Source organism: Epinephelus moara, chromosome 2 (genome assembly GCF_006386435.1).
Source record: "Epinephelus moara isolate mb chromosome 2, YSFRI_EMoa_1.0, whole genome shotgun sequence".
NCBI classification, from domain to species: Eukaryota; Metazoa; Chordata; class Actinopteri; order Perciformes; family Serranidae; genus Epinephelus; species Epinephelus moara.
This window is the reverse complement of record NC_065507.1, coordinates 9,240,008-9,258,920: the sequence shown is the minus strand read 5'-3', so window position 1 is coordinate 9,258,920 and position 18,913 is coordinate 9,240,008. Positions and strand designations below refer to the sequence as shown.

Here is an 18,913-nt window from a genome sequence, read left to right as displayed (position 1 = left end):
GCGACCCTCCGGTTCCCAACCCAAGTCCCTATGGACTGAGCCACTGCCTCCCCACCAATTACCATTACAGTGGTAAGTTGGCCATTCAAGGCCAAGGAGTATTTCATTAGCAATGTACAGGTAGCTACAGGTTAGTTTTAAAAAAAGCTTAGCTACTTTATTGCGCAAATTATCATTTGTACAGCAATTAATCACTTTGCTAATTTGGGAAATTAGGGGGAAAAAATGCCTTGACGGTGAACGAAGAATCCAAAAAAGACATTTTTGAGGACTTGAAGTAAAAGGCGACCAGCAGCAAACCTACATCAAGACGTCAAACTTTCACACAATCCAAGTCTTATTTATCCAGTCATATGCCCAATGCATCACAAATGCATGCATTTTCAATGAAAATGTGTAGTCTATGCATGTAGTATGCTTGTGATGCATGAGAATTTGACTGGACAAATAAGACTTTGATTATACTGCAGGAGTTGTGTGACAGTTTGTAAATGGGTAATTCTAAATAGTTTTTCTGTTGTCAAACATAGAGCCCCATGACATCAATTAATCAAGACTGTTAGCCTGTTCTAGATCCTTCGTTAACCGTTAAGGCATGCAGGAAAAACAGTTTTCTTTCCAATGTCAGTGTGACACAGGGTGAGTAACTGACATATAAATGATCATTTGGAGGGTGAAGCATTCCTTTAATTAGCTGGCTAATTATAGCTGATTAAGTGAAATCGTCCAGTGACAGTTGCCATTTCAGATGACAAAATGAATGGTCACAGCAAGAAAAGATAAGCCTGCTTTTGTCTATCTCTGTCTGAAATGATTATTGCCAAATTACTGAGATTTACAAGTGGTACAAATGCAACTGTTACCATTGTAAACTGCATGTGTGCCATGCAAGAATGGGAGGCTTGACAGAAGCTTGGCACACAGTCAACTAAACAAGGTCTTGTTTTGAGATGTCTGACAGGTGCTCCTTTAACTTCAGAACAGGAGATTATCACTTGGTCGCGTAACAGTCAACCCACCTGATCATATTCGGAGCCGGCCTCTAGCAGACTCTGCTGTATGGCGAACTGCAGCAGGTCCTCCTCCTCCTCCCTCATGCTGTCTCTCTGTTTGCCCCCTAGCATGGAGTATCCAGGCGGGGGCTCAAACACACATGGGGGAATCTCTCCGGCTCGACATGACACTGCAGCACACGGGGAAGGCAAAGGGCAAGAGATGGGGATGAGGGTTATCTAAAGGAGATCAGACTAAAGGAAAAGAGCAGGAAAGGAAAAACTGAAGCGTAACTTCTGAGTGAAAGGAAGAGAAATCTCGAGTTAAATAAGTTGTATCAGGTTATTGTCCTGCCTCTTATTGCCAAAATATTTTTACAACTCAGCTGCGTGTGTTCTCACAGGACTATAACTCAAGTCGGAGCATTTTTGCAAGATAATATCAAGGATTTCCAGAGAGGTTCCCTCTGAGCGGTCACACAGTAAATTGTGTCTTCCCTCCGCGTGGCTGCAGATTTAAACGTGGCTGTTGGGATTCAGATCAAGTGATGGGTTGATGAAAGTGAGCCATAATCTCACACACTACACAGAGAACACAACCTTGCGTCTAACGTCAGTGATAAATAGTACTCATAACTTTATCACGCAACTGTAAACTGTTTGTGGACTGCAGTGTGGGCCGGTTCAGCAGCAGTGGAGATTTATACAACAGCTTGTTGGAAAGAATCGGCAGGAAATGCAGTTGGGATGAGACACAGCTGTAATTTTATTAACTGAAGAAGAAGATGTAAGAAAAGATGACACTGTAACACAGCAGGAAACACTGAAGAGTATATTTGTTCTTACTGGTGGAGCTGGAGCTGGAGACGCTGGAGGAGTCACTACCCGGAGATGGGGTGTCTGTCCTTGGAGGGTCCCTCTGTGCATCCCCCTCCACCCCCACTTCGTTGTCAGCACGGACGCCCGTCCCCTCCTCGCAGCCGTTCAGATTGCTGAAAGTGATCCTGGCGTTCAGGATGTGGTAGAGAGGGATCTCTGCGGTGGTGGAGAGAAATGAAGCAGAGGATGGCATTTTTATTGTTATTATTAAGTTTGTGTCTTTGCATCAGTCTCATCATCCAGTTAACCATGCATGCCCTTATATCAATTCTTTTTTAATGTTTTCTGTCTTTCTTACTCACTTCATCCCCCTGTCTTCATTCCTTCCCATCCATCTCTGTATCTATTTAAATTTCCCATCATCCCCTTTATTTAAGGAGCCATCATTTTAACCTCCCTCCCTCCACCCTTCCATCCGTCTCACTCTCCCAGCTCTCACCGATCTTGACAGGGAAGCCGGGCGGCAAACGCAGAGTGATGAAGTCACGCAGCTTAGCGAACAGGGCGTTGGAGATTGCCATGAGATCAATGATAGGCACCACTTGTTCTGCCAGGGACAGAGGATGGGACTCGCACAACCACAGCTTGGCTTTAAACCTGGCAACGAGAACACACACACACTCTGAGGACACTGATAAGACGACCAGTCATAGAGTTTGCAGATTAAAATTACCAAATACATTTCTGGCTTCAGCATAATTGAAGCAATTTATGTCCTCATTCAAGTGATTAGCTCTTTGGCCAGACGTACACAAAGACATCGATTACATCAGCCAACAGCGAGCGGCCGCAAGCTGCTGAGCTGTGTTCAAATTGAAGCCAGTCAATGATTATATTTTAACATGTCCAATAATGAACACAGTATTGAGAGGCAGCTCAGAAACCTCAAACAGTTCATGCTCACAATGTCCTGCCACTTTTTATTAAGTGCCAGGGAAGAATGAAACTGACGATTGAAAATGACAGACAGGCCCACAGTCAGTTAGAGGAACACAGGGCAGATGATTGGACAGTAAGTTGGCAAGTGGATGAGAGAAACCGGACACTGGAAGCCTGTATCGTTAGCTACATTACAAACATTACATCTTCAATATATCCTGACAGATTTTGTGGTGTTCATTTCATTTTTCGTGTCTTTTTTTGGTTAAACAGAGTAGATATGATGTGTCATGATCTGTGTGAATAAGTGTGTGTTTGTTTCCCACTGTCACGCTTTCCTAACCCTCAGGATCACTGTGGTCAGCTGTCATAGACGGCTGATTTTTACCCTGCCTGTGTGTATGTGTGTATGTAAGCCTGTCTACTTTCTGTCCATCAGTTTGTCAGCTCTGGCACTTGGCGGTGAGTTTGGAGGGCGACTTCGCTGCATGCATGGCCGCCCGTCTGTTTTCCTGTCTGCCTGCGTCACCTCTGGGTCTTGGTGGTGAGCTGGCACGGGTGGCCGATGTCCCTCTGAGTCAGTGACGAGCTGGGGTTGAAATATTCCTCGGCCGTCAGCGCTGCGGGGTTGGTCACCGCAGGACACGACATCTGGGTCACCAGGGCCTGCAGGAAGTAAATAATGATTCTCGGTTTTTTTTATCCTGGTGTAACCACATATGGCCATTTTAAAGAGAGTAACGCTTTCACTGATCCAGAGGGATTGATCAATACCTGTGACTCAAAGATTACTCTATAGAGTAAAAAGATCTCTGGCTTTTCAAACTCACTTTCCTCGCTTTTCTGTTGAGGAACAAAAACCTCACCACCCACTGGGACTTCAAGGCTTTCCTCTTACCTTCTGACATTTTCAACAGCTCGATGAAAGAGAAAGCTTTGCTCAGAAGCCAAAAGTTGAGAAGCAGTTTTCTTATTCCAGTATTTTACGTCACTACAGTAGATGCGTCTGTTGGTTCACGCTCTAATTAGCAGCTCACTGTCGACTGTTAAATATGACTTTGGTAAACCTTTCAAAGGCCCGCCACCATTACTGGAGGAGGTAGAGGCTGCGTAAGACTTGTGAAAAGAAGAGAAATGTTGCTTGCATTCTCCTTCCAATTGCAGTCAATTCATCACAATCCATTTAAGGTTTGGCATAATTGAACCACTGCAGCTCTACAGTTGCATAAACTATCTGCAGAGCGTACGTCAAGACCACAAAAAAAAAAAAACCCTCTTCTCGGTGTTGTGTAGGGAGGATAGAGAGACACGAAGTTGAAAAAGAGCAGAGGTGACAGTGAGGGGGAACAAGTGAAAAGGCAGAATAGAGAAAGAGGAGAAGGAAGGAGGTATGAGTCATAGAGGCTCTCCAGCAGAAACAAATTAAAAAACCATAATCAATATTTGAGAGCAGGTTGGAGCCTCTGACTTATTGTTTTACCGTGCAGGCACGCTTTCCAGTTGACACAGTGGACAAGGATCATACACTCACTGTCCATCCAAGGAGAGGACGTGATAGCAATGATGCTAATATTGAGGATAATGATTTTTTTATGAGCACCGGAACCCATTAATCACCGCTTTCAGGCGAAAACATCCTTGTTCTCATCTTAAACAGTTTGTTTTTGATTTATTAGACCCATAGTACAAAAACAATAATCCTTCATTTACAGATCACACTGGAAAATCACATTAAATGGAATTTCGTGTTACAACATCTAAAATAAACTCTCCACTTACCCCGTTATTAGGTCCCATGTGTTGCTCAGCAATCCCAAGGAAGTTCTGCAGTGGAGTCTTCCCACCTGCTCGGGGACACAAAGCGGTGATGAGTTAGACGAGAGAATGTAGTTACACAATGTAAAAACTCAAAGCGTCCTGTTAGTCACAGCTTTAAAAACCCTCCTGAGCGTCGGTACACTACAGAGCACCCAAAGCTGGCTTTAGTTGGCGCTCGTTTATCAAGAGATGATGAAGCACAGGCTCATTAATCTCCTCTGTGGCGTCTGTGGTGTCATTCTGATCTACAGTGTTCCGCTCAAGATAACTTATTGCATTTTGCACTGTGGTCTTGTCATCGACTTCGAGCCGGTATGAAATGAACAAAACCACAATGCACTGAACTGAATTGAAGTGAGGTAAATAGCCAAGTTATTTTTTCCTTTTAAGTCATCATTTTGAAGTAAACACTGATTGCACAATGTAATGGCAGCAGATTAATGACACCATCAGCGTCTGACTGGTTCCCAATAAGCCTAATATTCGCTATGAAATCTTGTCTGCCACTGGGTACGATCGCCAAGGAAAATGAAGATTTCGATTTACAGCACAAAGGGGTGTGGTTGGTGTGCAACCAAAACAGGGCCAGGATAGTGCTTCTGTTTCCCTAGGATGGTGAAGGCATAACCTGCCCTAGGGCCCAGTCACACAGAATGCGTCTTAGCAGCTGGAGGCGGCTTTTTGTAATTGTTATTAATGAGAATGGAGCTTTTGCTTGCAGTTTTTGCATTGCGACGTGCTTTGTGTTTCTGTGCTCTAGGCACCTGCCATTTTTGCCAGAGCGATCTGAACCCCTCAAGTTGAAAAAGCTTCCACTCATAGTGTAAAAGCACCCCAATCGAGGAGAAACTGGCGGTAGCGGTTGCTGGATACCAAGAATTCTACAACCCCACGATAGACAGCAGGTTGTCAAACTGTCCCCGAGTCATCCTAAAATATGCCTGGAAACGGCCATCATGGAAGCAAAGCTCCTGGACTAACTGGTGGTACTCCCTCTGATCCACCCTCTTTTTTTAGGGTCTCATGTGCCCACACAGATCTCCGTTTCCCTGTGCCCAACATACTATATGCTGACAGCCTCTCACCCTCAACCAGAGCTACAGCCGGTACCCCCTGCCTCAACATTTTAGTAACTAGCTACTAATTACTGTGAAAAAAATCAGTGGAAGTTCCTTGCAGTTACAATTCCCTGTCGCAGAAATGGCAGCTAGTGGAACAACTGAAACAGCTATGGAAAACACAATGCAATGTGTCCTGTGTTGTTGGTACTAGGGTTTGAAAAGTTGTCTGTTTCCACTTCAAGCAGCAATATGAATGTCCTCCACTCCACCTGAGAATACATAGTATTATATAGGGTATGCACATATACACACATGTGCATCATGTGTAAGTTACTGTTATTATTATACTGTGAATGCATTAAAACAGGAAGTTTGTTAAACAAGCAAACACCTATGTGATAAAGGTTGACAAGTGCTTTGAAGAGCCTGTAGGGAACTTCAGACTGCAGCAGCCAGAGAAGTGAGAGTAGGGTCTTGGAAGAAAGATAGCATTTTGGGGGGTGTCAACCTGTCTTCTTTGGATTTTAAAGACCACCTCAAGGCATGTTTTGAGACATATAGAGATACTGCTTGGAATAATAATTTGTGTCTGATATGGTTTTTCGCCCCCAAAAGTTACCATGTTAAAGATTCTTAAACCTGCATCTACACCCTTTTCGTCATTTAAACATCTAGAATCTGAATATGCAAGTATCAGTCCTCTCAAAAAATCACAACATGTCTCCCACTCCTCAGTGTGAGTGCACTGGAGATTTCACACATCATGGGAGTTTCCACATCACACTTTAACTGTAAATTGCACAAGTAAGACCACGATTAATTTCCAAACAAAATCCTGCTCACATGCACAGATATTTAAAGTAATAATGCTGAAACGTTCCTTTCTTTGGTCCAGACCTTTGAATCCGGCCACTCCGTCCGAATTTAGGTTGATTTGTCTGGCAATCGTGACGTGAAACAGCGGTATCTCGGTTAAAATAGAAAATGACTAATGACTACCACAGTAGGCTTAGGTAGCCAATCAGCACCACAGGCTGGACTGAGAGGTTGTCAAGTGGTGCACTGGAGCCAATACAGAAATAATGGCTAGTGCTGTAGACAATAAATGCTGCTATCAAGGCTGTTCTAGTCATGTATTCTCAAATACACCTGACATCGTTTCCACTTTTAAATCCCAAACTAAACAGGTATGCTGTTATACACATTAGCATGGACCTAGAATGATGTTAAATTTAGGCCAATACGACGGTTGTTTAGGCCGTGATTGGTCAGGGAAAACCAATCTTTTCCATGGAAATTGGTCAAGGTGGTGGAAATGTCAGACTGAAGATGGAAACAAAGTGTCACTATTTGACAATTCTGTCTGATTCATTTCATTTTCTGTAACTGCTTATCCTGTTAGGGGTTGCGGAGGGGCTGGAGCCTATCCCAGTTGACATTTGGTGGGAGGGAACTTTTCCTCTTTAGCAGATGAATGTGAAGCTTTCTGTAGAAAATCATTCTGCACAGTGAAGCTCTAAGTGAAGTACCAACAAGTAAAACACATTTTTTAATAGAGGGGGACTTAAAATTTCCCCATTAAAAATGTATTCTCATGTATTTCTCTACAACTTTCAGAATTAATGACTAAATAAACATCGATGAAAGTAAAAAAAAGTCTTAGGGACTAGTTTTGAGAATCTCTCAAAGATTCAGCCAATGTGCTTCGTTCGGATGATGTAGGTGGGATTTAACCCAAAATGATTGACAGTGACTAAACAACCCACAAACTGTCATTACATTTTCATGCACGTGTTGCTACGCCCTGATGGGTATGTGACATCACCTGAGCCCTGTCCACTTCAACAGAAGTGGAAAAGCAGAGAGGAAAACACAAATCCACAAGTCTCCAGTGTGAAATAAGCTGTTCCAAATGTTACAGAGAATAATGAGTTTGTGTAGGATACAATCACTCATAGTAAAGAGCTGACTGAGAACATAAGATTTATCACACAAAGAAGGAACCCTTTGTTTTTAGAGTGCCATGGGAATACCAGCAGCTGCTGCTCATTTAGAAATGAGAGCGATGTGAGCAGCAAAGAAAACATGACCAGCTTGTTAGTGTGTGGCTTGTACTTTGTGACAGAGCCGATGCTGTGGTTGTCCTCACTAACCAGAAACTGAATGAGCGCTAAAAGCAATGCAGAGGTCCGTCAATTAGTGTTAATGACAGTGGTGTCGTGTCGTGGTGTGATTTATAAGACCACATTTTGACCTTCGGCCCACTGATCTGTCTGCAGCTGCTGCTTGACTCAAGATACAGTATATGTGTTTCTCTTCTGATGCCCAAAAGTTTTTTTTACAATGCTGACAAAATGATAAGTAGCACAAGAGAAAGGCAAATGGAGTGAGTCACTCATTCAGAAGTCTAGTGTAGTGCTCCCAAGAATACTCCCCCCCTCATATTAGTACAGATGGGGATTGTGACCTGGGAGAGTGGAGCTCTCTGAGGAGCATGTGATGGTTGATCCTTGCTGACAGCGACAGTCTGCAGAGGGACGCCTGCTAATCCAGTTTGATTTACGATCTGAACCAGAAAACGAGCCGCCGAGCAAACGTTACAGGCTGTTAGCCGGAGTCACAGAGTGATCTCATCGAGCTCAGGTGAGAGGGATTACTCATCATCAGTGACTCTTTTATCAGACATGGCGTGGTGCTTGGGCTGAGGGTTACAGAGAGGATAATGGAGAAATTCAGCTGCTGCAGCTGTGACGCACCTGGAGATAAAGAACACCTTGACTGCCTGAGAGGTGACGGTGTCTGAGGCACTGAAGTATGGCTGACAAGATAAAGTGAGTTACCTTTTGTCTTGTTCTTGTTCTGGTCTGACAGATGGTCAGTTCTGGTCCTGGTGATCAGCTCCACATTGGATGCTGCGTACACCTGAGAGAGGAGGAGACCATTAACTCTTGTGCTCTGTTGACACCGGCTTCACTTCCTTGATGTTTGGGACCCTACTGCCAAATAAACAATATGTTATGCCACAAACTGGGTTTACAGGTTTGGTGAATGTAACAAAACACAGAAATGAGCATGAAGCATTGTTATTGCACCGAAATGTAAATATGGACTCTCTGTGGACAAATATAGTATTTTCCTTGTTTGCCGAAAAGGCATTCGCAGACGAGGAAATGTGCAACATGTTATCCTACATATTGATGAACCTTTGGTCAATTAGACCCCAGAGAAGTCTTAATCCCTAGACTCCAAATAGATTTATTGGGATCTGGGAGCTGCATTGTTGTATAACAAGTAGTAGTAGTAGTAGTAGTAGTAGTAGTAGTAGTAGTATAACAAAAGATTGTCCTTTTTATTTTATTTTGTTTTATTTATTTTTATTGATCTTTACTTGCAGCTTGCGTATATGTCATGTTTACTATTTTATGTTGGCGTGATGGCACTGGAAAATGTTTTGTTTAAAATGTATCTGAATAATCCCATGAGGGACGGGCTGCAGCCAGACACGAAAATTTCATTTCATTTCATTTCATTTTCATTTCATTTCATTTCATTTCATTTCAGTAGTGTCGACAACAATCAAAGATATGGACCAGAAGGAAATACATTGTATTGAACCATGTTTTACAGCGGGGGTCTCTGACACCCCATAACAGTGATTATGTCTAGGTTAAATCAACTACAAGAGGATGATTATTATATCTAATCCAACTTTATTTCTCATTCAGATTATGATATGACACTTGTAAATTTATGAATTGAAAATAAAGTAACTAGAGACCATCTTGCGACAGGATTACTACAGCGATCTGCACCTTAAAAGGTTGGGGAAATCGGGGCCCCTATTTCCAGCCCCCTTGGTCGGACTACAACATCTTCGAACTCAGCCTTCATTCTGATCTCAACTACACAACTGCAAAGTTTCATGTCTGCATCTTGCATGGCTGTGACACTATTGAAGTGATACAATTTGTCCACAGACTTATAACCACCTGGCAAAATCCTAGAACTGGTTGTCAACAACTTACAATTAAACAGAGACAAGATGGAGGTTCTGATAATTGCTTCAGATAGTAAGTCTTCAAAGGTTGCCCAGAGTATTGGGTCCCTTTTATTAGCTGTATGGACAGATTTTAGGAATCTTGGTGTCATTTTTGATCAGGCCATGCCTTTTTGATCATCATGTTAAATCATTGACTTGGACTTGTTTTATTTAGCTGAGAAATATTGCAAAGCTCAGGTCTGTGGTGTCTCGACCTGAGCTAGAGATTATTATCCATGCTTTTGTGTCCTCCTGACTGGACTACTGTATCTCTCTTTTACCTGCCTGAGTAAAGCTTCTCTGAACCAAATAATCCAGAATGCTGCTGGCTGTTAAGCAGGTCCAGCAGGTCAACCCACATCACTTCCATTTTAGTTTCTTTACACTGGCGTCCCATCAGGTTCAGGATTCATTTCAAGATACTCATTCTCACGAACAGAGCCCTCGACAGTCAGGTGCCTGTATACATCAGTGATCCATCCATATATTGTCAGAAGGTCCCTAAGGTCTTCAGAGCAGTACCTACTGACTGTCCCCTGCTTCAGACTCAAAACAAAAGGTGATTGTGCCTTTGAAGTCGTGGCTACAACTCTATGGATCTCTCTTCCATTAGGTTTTAAATAACAACTGGAGACCCATCTTTTCAAAATGGTCTTTGAAATTCACCCTAAATTGTCAGGTGCTTGTTCCCTGGTGCATTTCTTTTTGGGTCCTCAGTAGCCTGTATTTGCTCTATGTTTTACTTTCTTTTTGTTGCTTTGTTTTAATTGTTATATTGCCTTTGTTATTGATTTGCATGTTTTATGATTTGATTGTGTCATTGTACTTTGTGAAGCACTATGTGAATTTTGTTTCTGTGAAAGGTGCTATATCAAATAAATTAATTATTATTATTAATTATTAAAATATTCAATTCGGCTTCTGTGGTAGTTACAGCCACAATTGGTGAAAATAAAACCAGTTGTAATGATGCAGACAGCTTTGCTATTTACTGAATTTTATTGACTGTTTCAAAATACAGTGCAGCTTTTTAATTACGAGGGCATTACATGACTTATCAGTCTACTACATGAAGGCGGCTTTAACCACAGGTGCAAACATTTTCCGTCTCCATCACTAGCAGCCTGCAGCCATAAGCTTTGAGGGGACTAAGTTTATCATCGAGAGAAAATGACTTTCTTTTCCCATCATGATTTCAATGTGTATGCAGCACGAGCCTCAGCAAGCCAGCTGGAAGCAGACCGGTTTCCACAAGGCATGTATCATGAAAGTAAAGTTAAAAAAAAAGAAAAGAAAAAGAATTATTGTAGTTTTATTTTTTCATAACCTCCTGAGACCCTGTGTCCCCATATGAGGACGTCACATTTGGGGTTTACTTGACCTTATACTTCATTCTACTTAACTTAGATCTGTTGTCCTTGTTTGTGGACACTTTTTGGTGCCATCTGGTGGTAGTCTGAGCACAAAACACTAATCCATGTACAAGGTCCAAAACCTGATCACATTTAATGGTTGAACCTTGTTTATTTATGTTTAATAATGTTAGTAGTTTGAATAGGCAACACATTTGACCAATTGTAGCAACAGTAACAAGCTAAGATGCTGTTAATTAGGAAGTACTTGTTAGAAGACATTAGGGCTTAATTATCGTCTTGTTTGAGGACATTGGGACTTAGCGTTGTCTCCTATATAATTAGGAGAAATTAAAAATGTCTCAGGAGGATATGTTGTCATGTTTGAAAACATCCAAAATGAACACTATAAGCAAATTATTTCAACAGCATTTGTATAGGAAAGAATCTGCCTGCAGCTTTTTGATTCATATAAGCAGCTGATCACTGTAACTGCGTTCACTATAAGCAGTTTTGTCATGATCCTGGGTTTGTCTATATTCTGTTATCCTATGGACTTTCATTTCATTTCATTTTATTTTTACAGGAAAAGATTAAAAGTAACATAATAAAGATCAGTCACAATTAATCAGGCCTGACTCAGTTAAAACTGGTTTACAGTAGGTTCCTGTTCTGCAGCACATAAAGACAGAAACACATCACAAAAACAGTGACATCTAACAAAAAACATAAAAGCAAACAGCAACATGAACATGTAGAGAGGCATGGACTTATATGAAGTGTGCACTTTGGAGTTTTCTGTTTGTGTTCTTCTTTGTTATTCTTCCTGTTTTATTGGTTCTCTCCTCGTGTGTCATGTCTGGTTTTACTTCCTGTCTTTGTGTGTCTTCCCGCCTGTTTTCTATCACACCTGTCTCGTTAGTCCCTCCCTTCCCTTCACACCCGTTCTGTATCAGTCTTGATTGCTCCATCCCTAGTGTTCCCCTCCACACCCTTGTCATTAGCCAATCTCCATTCCCCTCCTTTTGCCCATGTCCTCCTAATCCAGCTGTGTGTCGTTCTTGTGATTAGTTTTCTGTGTATATATACCTGTGTTTCCCTTTGTTCTTTGTTGGTTTGTCTGTGTTCCTCTTGTGTTCATCCCTGCATTCATTATTTTCGGAAGTGGACTTCTATAACATGTCATCAGTTCATCAGTTTATACACAACTCTTACAAAATGTGTAAAACTCATTAAGTATGAAAGTGGCGCAACAATGGTAAAGAGAATCCAGGGTCTCTAGGATGCCAAAAGGAACATTGGGGTTAAAGACAGATGGAGGCAAAAAAGTAATAAAGTAAAAAAATTAACAAACAACAACAAAAAAATCACTGGTCAGGGGTCCGTTTCAGAAAGGAGGTTCAACAAACCCTGAGCCTAACCCTGAACTCTGAGTTGAGTAACTCTGAGATGGGAAAGTCTGGGTTACGGGTTTCAGAACAGGTGATTTCAATTGGTTCAATCAACACAGAGTTTGTTCACTCTGAGTTAAGCGCGTGCACCACGACTTTAAAAAGCCGTCATCAATGGAGCCCCAATACCACGATTCACCATGGCAACAAGCTACAAGAAAAGGTCTGCATTTTTTTTTACTCCTCTCGAGTTGGATATTTTAATGCGCTCATACAGTGAATTTGAAGCTGTTTTCAGGAAGAAGAGTAACACGGCTGCAGCAGCGAAGGAACGGGAGTCGGCGTGGGAGAAAATTACTGCTCGAGTCAATGCGTAGCCTAAGTTTAAATTTATTTTATACATTTATGCAATCACAATAATGTTAGGCTACAGATGCAAACAGGTGGAATGGTGTTAAAGCTAAAATTTAGTTCACTTAGATGCAATCCCACCTCATTATTTTTCAAGTGAAAATGGTCTAAAAACAAGTTACTTTTAGGTGTGATTTGTTTTGACTAGAAATGAGACATTTTGACTAGAAATAAGACACATATTCTTGGTATGATTTTGAGTTTTTGCAGTGTGATGCAGTCTGACATTTTGAGACAGTCAATCTACCTGCACATTAATGCTGTGAATGGACTTCATATTCACATAGTCTCCTTCATTTTGTGAAGGAGCAATGATGGGAATGTGGGTTCCATCAATGCACCCTATCACACCGGGAAATCCTAAAATAAATTAAAATGACTAATCCCTGTCTGAGGTTGCAGCACCATGTCATTAACTGAATATGATTTATAATCATAAATTTTAACTGATTTCTACATCATTCACCTGCAATCCTGTGGAACTCCTCCTTGATGACCCTCACAGGTTTACGTCCAGGGAACACAACAACAAAAGAGTTTAATAGACGTTTCAGAGCTAGGGACACTTTTTTCACGGCTCTGCAGACAGTGGCCTTACTGATATTTTCTGCATCTCCGATTTTATACAAAAAACTCTCGTTTGCAAAAAAAACGAAGAGCAACACAAAGAATCTGGGTAGATGAAAGTGCACGTCCACGGTTGGTGACGTTGGTTATGTCACGACGGATGAGGTTATGGATATAAATGATGGACTGTGATGTGAAACGGTACCATTCAAAAAGAAAATGTTCTGGAAATGATAACACGTCAATTCTGGGCCTGTGAATAATCTCCCGATGAATGTGTAACTCCCTCCTCAGTAACACTGCCTCTTCGTCCACAGGGTCCTCCAAGAACGGACATGCCATGGTCGAAAAAAGTAGAACTAGAACATACTTTAGGATCCGACTTTACCTTGAGGACAGATGATCAAACTCGCTGAAACCTGCGCGACACTAAACGAATGAATGAATGAATCACACTGTGTGTGTGGCGTAAGAGCACTAAACGAATGAATGAATGAATCACACTGTGTGTGTGGCGTAAGAGGGAGGAGACAGCTAGAAAAAAGAAAACCTGCTCCGGACCAGGTTAGGTTCACAGAGTCAGTTGCCATAGCAACTGACACCGAGCTTCAGTTACTCCGCTTTCTCTGGTTTAAGTTACCTCCCTTTCTGAAATGGAAAACCCAGAGTTTCCCTCATTTCAGGGTTAACAGACTCAGAGTTTTCACTAAACCTGCTTTGTGAAACGGACCCCAGAGCAATACTAATATCAGCCTCTTGTTTTCTTGATACTTATTGAGCAGATGTAAATGTCAGAAAACATTAGAGCATACAGGCTGTTTGTATTTTTGCACAACCCGTATCAAACCCCTTGTTCCTGGTCTGCTTCCTACAGGTCAACTTCTTCAAACTACAGTTCATAGCAGAACACTGGAATTCCTCACTAGTGACCACAAAAAAGAAATACTGATTAAAAATTGAGCAGGCTGCTGATTCTGAGTTTACACTGGACGGCGGACAAGTGGAAGGGAGTGCTAAAAAGCGTCCAGTAAAGGGGCAGCTCAACAGGAGTTGTCTGTTTACGTTTGTAACTCTAAATCAATGATGCAGAAAATAGATGCTTTTCAGGCAGCAGTATTTTACTGTCGAGCCTGTCTGAAGTGCTTTTAAACCACTAGTGACAGATGGTCCTGGGTGTCTGACACTTGTCTCCCATCGATCCCTCCCGGGGGTCAAGAAAACAAATGGGGTCAAGGTAATGCATGTGTCTGCGCAATAGATAGACTTGTTTTGTTGGGTTTTTTTAAACTTAATTTAATAGGCCATCTGGTATTTTATGTGCTGAGGGATTGTCGTAATTTAGGGGGCCAAGAATTCAGGTTTCAGAGGTCCATCTGTCATTATTTAAAAATGTAGAAGGTTATGTCCTCAGAAGGTTTTAAAATAACTTTGAGAGTTAAGTATAATAAAATTGAGCTCTGACAGCAGTGGTTTCTCTGAACAGTGTGAGGGATCAGTGAGCTGTCCGAGCAGCCTGCACTCTACCTTGGCTTCATATCCATTCACCGTCTCAGTCTTCTCACTCCTCCAGCCCAGTATACCCGTCTTGTTCCTGAAAGGGAGATTCAACACATCCTACATCAGTTCTCTGGGGTCGCGACTTCCAGTCAACACACAGTTGCAATCACAGTCAGTGTAGATGATTTGCCTGTCCCAAGCAATCTACAGATACATACTTGAGAAGAAATCATAAACACAGATTTGACTGCAAGTCACAGGCTCTGGGTTTTCTCTATAATATGCCGCCTGAAAACATTGCAGCCATTGTCCTTGTTTGTCGTCAGTGAAGATCAACAGTTCAGTGTGCAATTAGGAAGTCTGCCCAGAAGTTAGTGAGGCATATCCTATCTCCATGATCTATTCAAATCGCTGAACTCCTCCAGGACCAAACCACAGAAAAAGTGAGTTTTCAGGGATGAGTTTCCCACATAAGCCCTTATGTTTTTGAGGTTATGGTATCTTTGAAATTATATCATGCATTTTTTTTTACAAAGATATTTCAATTATGTAACATTTTTGAAAGAAAGGTTTTGAACAGTTTTCACCCATGCTAGTGGTGTGGCTCTGGGGATGGTGGAGTCAGCCAGTGAAACATTTAATCTAGCACCAAAATCATGTAAAATTCTAAATGTATCAAATACTTTGGTTAATGGCGGTTCCCATTGCTAGAGGAGACTTCTTGGATGAGCATCTGATCAACCTGGGTGGACGCAAAAGTCTTTCATGATGCAACACTGTTCACATCTTGACAGCACCATATGACGTTATGTCAGCATTGCACTTCAATGCTCCCGCCTTAGATATGGCACGACAAAATACCTGCAAAACTAATATGCATTCCTGTCATCTTCAGCTGTATGTGTTTTGTGCTAATTAGCAAATGTTAGAATGGTGTCACAGTAATGGCAACCATGATGAAAATGACCTGCATTTAGCAGAAGTACTGCCATGCTTAAGTAGGTGCCTGCCTTTGTTCTAATGGCCTAAATTCTGATGCCCCATTAGTCCAGAAAATGTCCATCAGACTGACCATTTCTCCAGGAACCTGTTATCCAGAAAACAAGCCTTTTTCTCAAAAAGTAAAAACTTCCTGCACTTATCTTGTGGTGTTTTTATCGGCTCTTCGAGATGTTTCCCAGCGACGTTTGAGCTACCGATTGTGGATGTTTTTCAGCGACCAATCCCAGCTTTTCCAGTTACTTTTGTGCCACCAAACTTAGGTGGTTTAAACAAAAACATGAGCTTTTCCAGACCATAACCAAGTTGGTTTTGTGTCTAAACATAACCACACATTTACCACAGCATTGTTAACAAATGTTGTATCTGTGGTTTACAGAAACATCCAAGTGTGTACATTTTTCCTGGCAACTGGGTTGTCCAACTGCAGAAGTGTGGATTTTTGGTAAAACAGGATTTCGGATCAATGGGCGTTTGTTTTTGGAATAATGGGCTGTCAGAGAAATGGGCTTTTGGTCCAATTGGACATTTTTTTGGACTGACAGGGCCTGAGAATGTTGGGCTGTTGGAACAATGGGCAGTCCTCTGAAAAACATCCTCATAGAGCCAGTTGAATGGCCGTGGAGCCTTATCCAATGTCTAGTCTGGCTTACAGGATGAAACTGTGGCATAAAGTCTGTCAATGACCACCTATCTCGGACGATAATACTCTTCTTGCAAAGTTTTCGAAATCCCTGTTGCTACGTGAAAGTAGTCTCAAATAGCCAGACCTATCTTCACACTTTGTTTTCGTGCTGTGCATGAAACAAGAAAAAAAAGCTTCTGTGGCAACCTACATGCTAAAACGTGTTCAAATGTTCTATGTGGTGTTTTCTTTTGCAGGTATTTAGCCATTTTAATGCCAGCACTTTCCTCTCCACCAAAGCGAGTTCCCTCCCAATGTTATTGTGCAAAGACACTGTCACTGCATTCTGGGCTTAGCACTACCCATTACGATTGTGATTGGCTGAAAGAAATACAAACAACCCAGAGTGTTTTTTATTTGTTTGTTTGTTTTCCCTTAGTGTGGAATCATCTTTGGTTCAGCCAGACCTCTCTCGAGTGCTGGCTATGCTTCATCCAGTGTCAGACAAACTTATGTCCCTGCTGAATGTTGAAGTTATATCTGAGCTCAATTACTGGGCACTCAGTAAACTTCGCACTCCTTATCCTAGCCCTAAAAAAGCAAAACTGCACTGCTGTAGTTTTTGTGCATGGCTGCGTGACGACGTATTAACTTCAGAGGTGGATGTCCTGTCGGTGGTGCTTGACAAAGTGGTTTGCTCGAAAGCATCATAAATAGATTATTGGCATGTAGACAGGAGTGCTGACCAGGGAAAATGCACAGAGGTGACACCGAGGTGCAAGTCTGACAGGGAGATGATTACCCACCTCTCCCGGCTCACTTCTCTCTGTCACTCCCCTCTCTGTCTTCTTGCTTTTTACCTGTTAACATTCACTTCCTGTCTCTGCGTCTCTTCCCATGATTCACCTATCTGTCATTGTGTCTCCCCGCAGTCTATTTTTCTCCCTTTTCTCCTCCTGCCTCCAAAACCATCACCTCCCCTATTTTGGCTTCAGCATTGTACTTTTGTCCCCCACCGTCTTGTGTCACATTCATCTTCCTCTCCTTGTTACTCTCTGCATGTGTTTTATTTTCCCTCATCTCTCACTGCCTCATCCCTTTTCCCCCCACCTCATCCATTTTCCTCACTTCCTCCATCCTTTCTTATCTCTCCTTTCATCCTTCTCTTTACCATTTTCTCCCCTCTAGCCCTCTCTGTCTAAAACTTTCCTGGTTCCGTTATCCCTCTCCCTTTCTCACTGTCACATCAGTCTTATCCCACCAGCTGACCAGAATAAGATGAGTTTTGTCCTCTATGCCCCTGAGTGGCCCACTTCTCCCTCCTTTGTCTCCTCCTCCCCACTTCTCCTCATCTCTGTGTCTATGTCGCTTTATGTGAGCCGTAAAACTGTACCCTTGGCGTAATAAAAAGCTCCTTAATTGACTATACACAAGCCACCTGCCCATCCAATTTTCTTCCACCCCTCTTTTCCATTCTTCTCCAAGTCAGCTTGTGTCTTGCCCTCATCTTTTTTTTCTGCTGTACGCCTCTCCATCTCTGTGTGTATCGTACTTGCACTGGAGTGTCAAGCTTTTCTGAAGTGGCCTGAGCCTGAAGCTAAATTGTGCCTCACTACCTCCACATCACACTTACTCCTGACACATTTTTTTTTTTTTACATTTAGCCAAGTATTTCACTGCTGGAAAGACGCTCTTTTCACAAAACATGGCTGTCTATGCAGTAGAAAGATGCAAATACCAAAAAATTGGTGCTACATCACCAGAGAGAACAGAGGAAAGGGCTTTAAGAGGTAGAAAACCTACAACTGCTGGAGTACACTGCAACGCACCAGACCAAAAAATGCTCCCACTGGCCATTTTTCAACAGGAAACAAAATGGCAGCTGGCTGGTAGCAAATGATCTCAAATAACAATTAAAAATTAAGTTAAAAATTATGTTTCTGTAAACATTTGAGGCAAGAAATAGGCACCGTGGTGGCAGAATCTTGGTTCATCATTGATCAGCACTGCATAGTTTTACCATTTGATCTCAAGCCTCCGTTTTTACAAGGCAGGAAACAATTTGGCACCCACTGCCTGTTCACAAATTCTCATATTACAGCCAAACTGTGCCTTAAAATGTGATTCTGAAGATATCTAGGCTAAAAACGGGCACTACAGTAACATAATCTTGATTATATTTGATCAGCACTGCCTAGTTTTACCATTTGATTGGAGTTTCTCGATCCCCTTCTATACACTTTGTGTCCATGGTGGTGGGCATTAAAGAATGAGGAGGTACAATCTGTTGTTCGAGCAACAGCCCTTGAGCCAGCAAAAATCTGCCCGGTTATCCAGCACATTTGAGCTGTACGAGGAGCACGGAGATCTGAGTGCCGGCAAGATGTAGGGAAGTTTACCATC

General features: G+C 42.1%; 1 protein-coding gene across 2 annotated transcripts in view; it reads right to left on the bottom strand.

Moving 5' to 3' along the window:
• The window catches only part of ankrd13b (ankyrin repeat domain 13B), a 58,196-nt gene that overhangs the window by 12,323 nt on the left and 26,960 nt on the right, over positions 1-18,913 (bottom strand). For both annotated transcript variants that reach the window (XM_050058945.1, XM_050058953.1), the window contains exons 7-13: positions 14,914-14,980; positions 8,470-8,551; positions 4,530-4,594; positions 3,280-3,416; positions 2,311-2,468; positions 1,839-2,027; positions 1,020-1,183 (exon numbers count right to left, since the gene is read on the bottom strand). In XM_050058945.1, the coding sequence (XP_049914902.1) occupies positions 1,020-1,183; positions 1,839-2,027; positions 2,311-2,468; positions 3,280-3,416; positions 4,530-4,594; positions 8,470-8,551; positions 14,914-14,980 (862 nt within the window). The remainder of the gene's footprint in view (positions 1-1,019; positions 1,184-1,838; positions 2,028-2,310; positions 2,469-3,279; positions 3,417-4,529; positions 4,595-8,469; positions 8,552-14,913; positions 14,981-18,913) is intronic.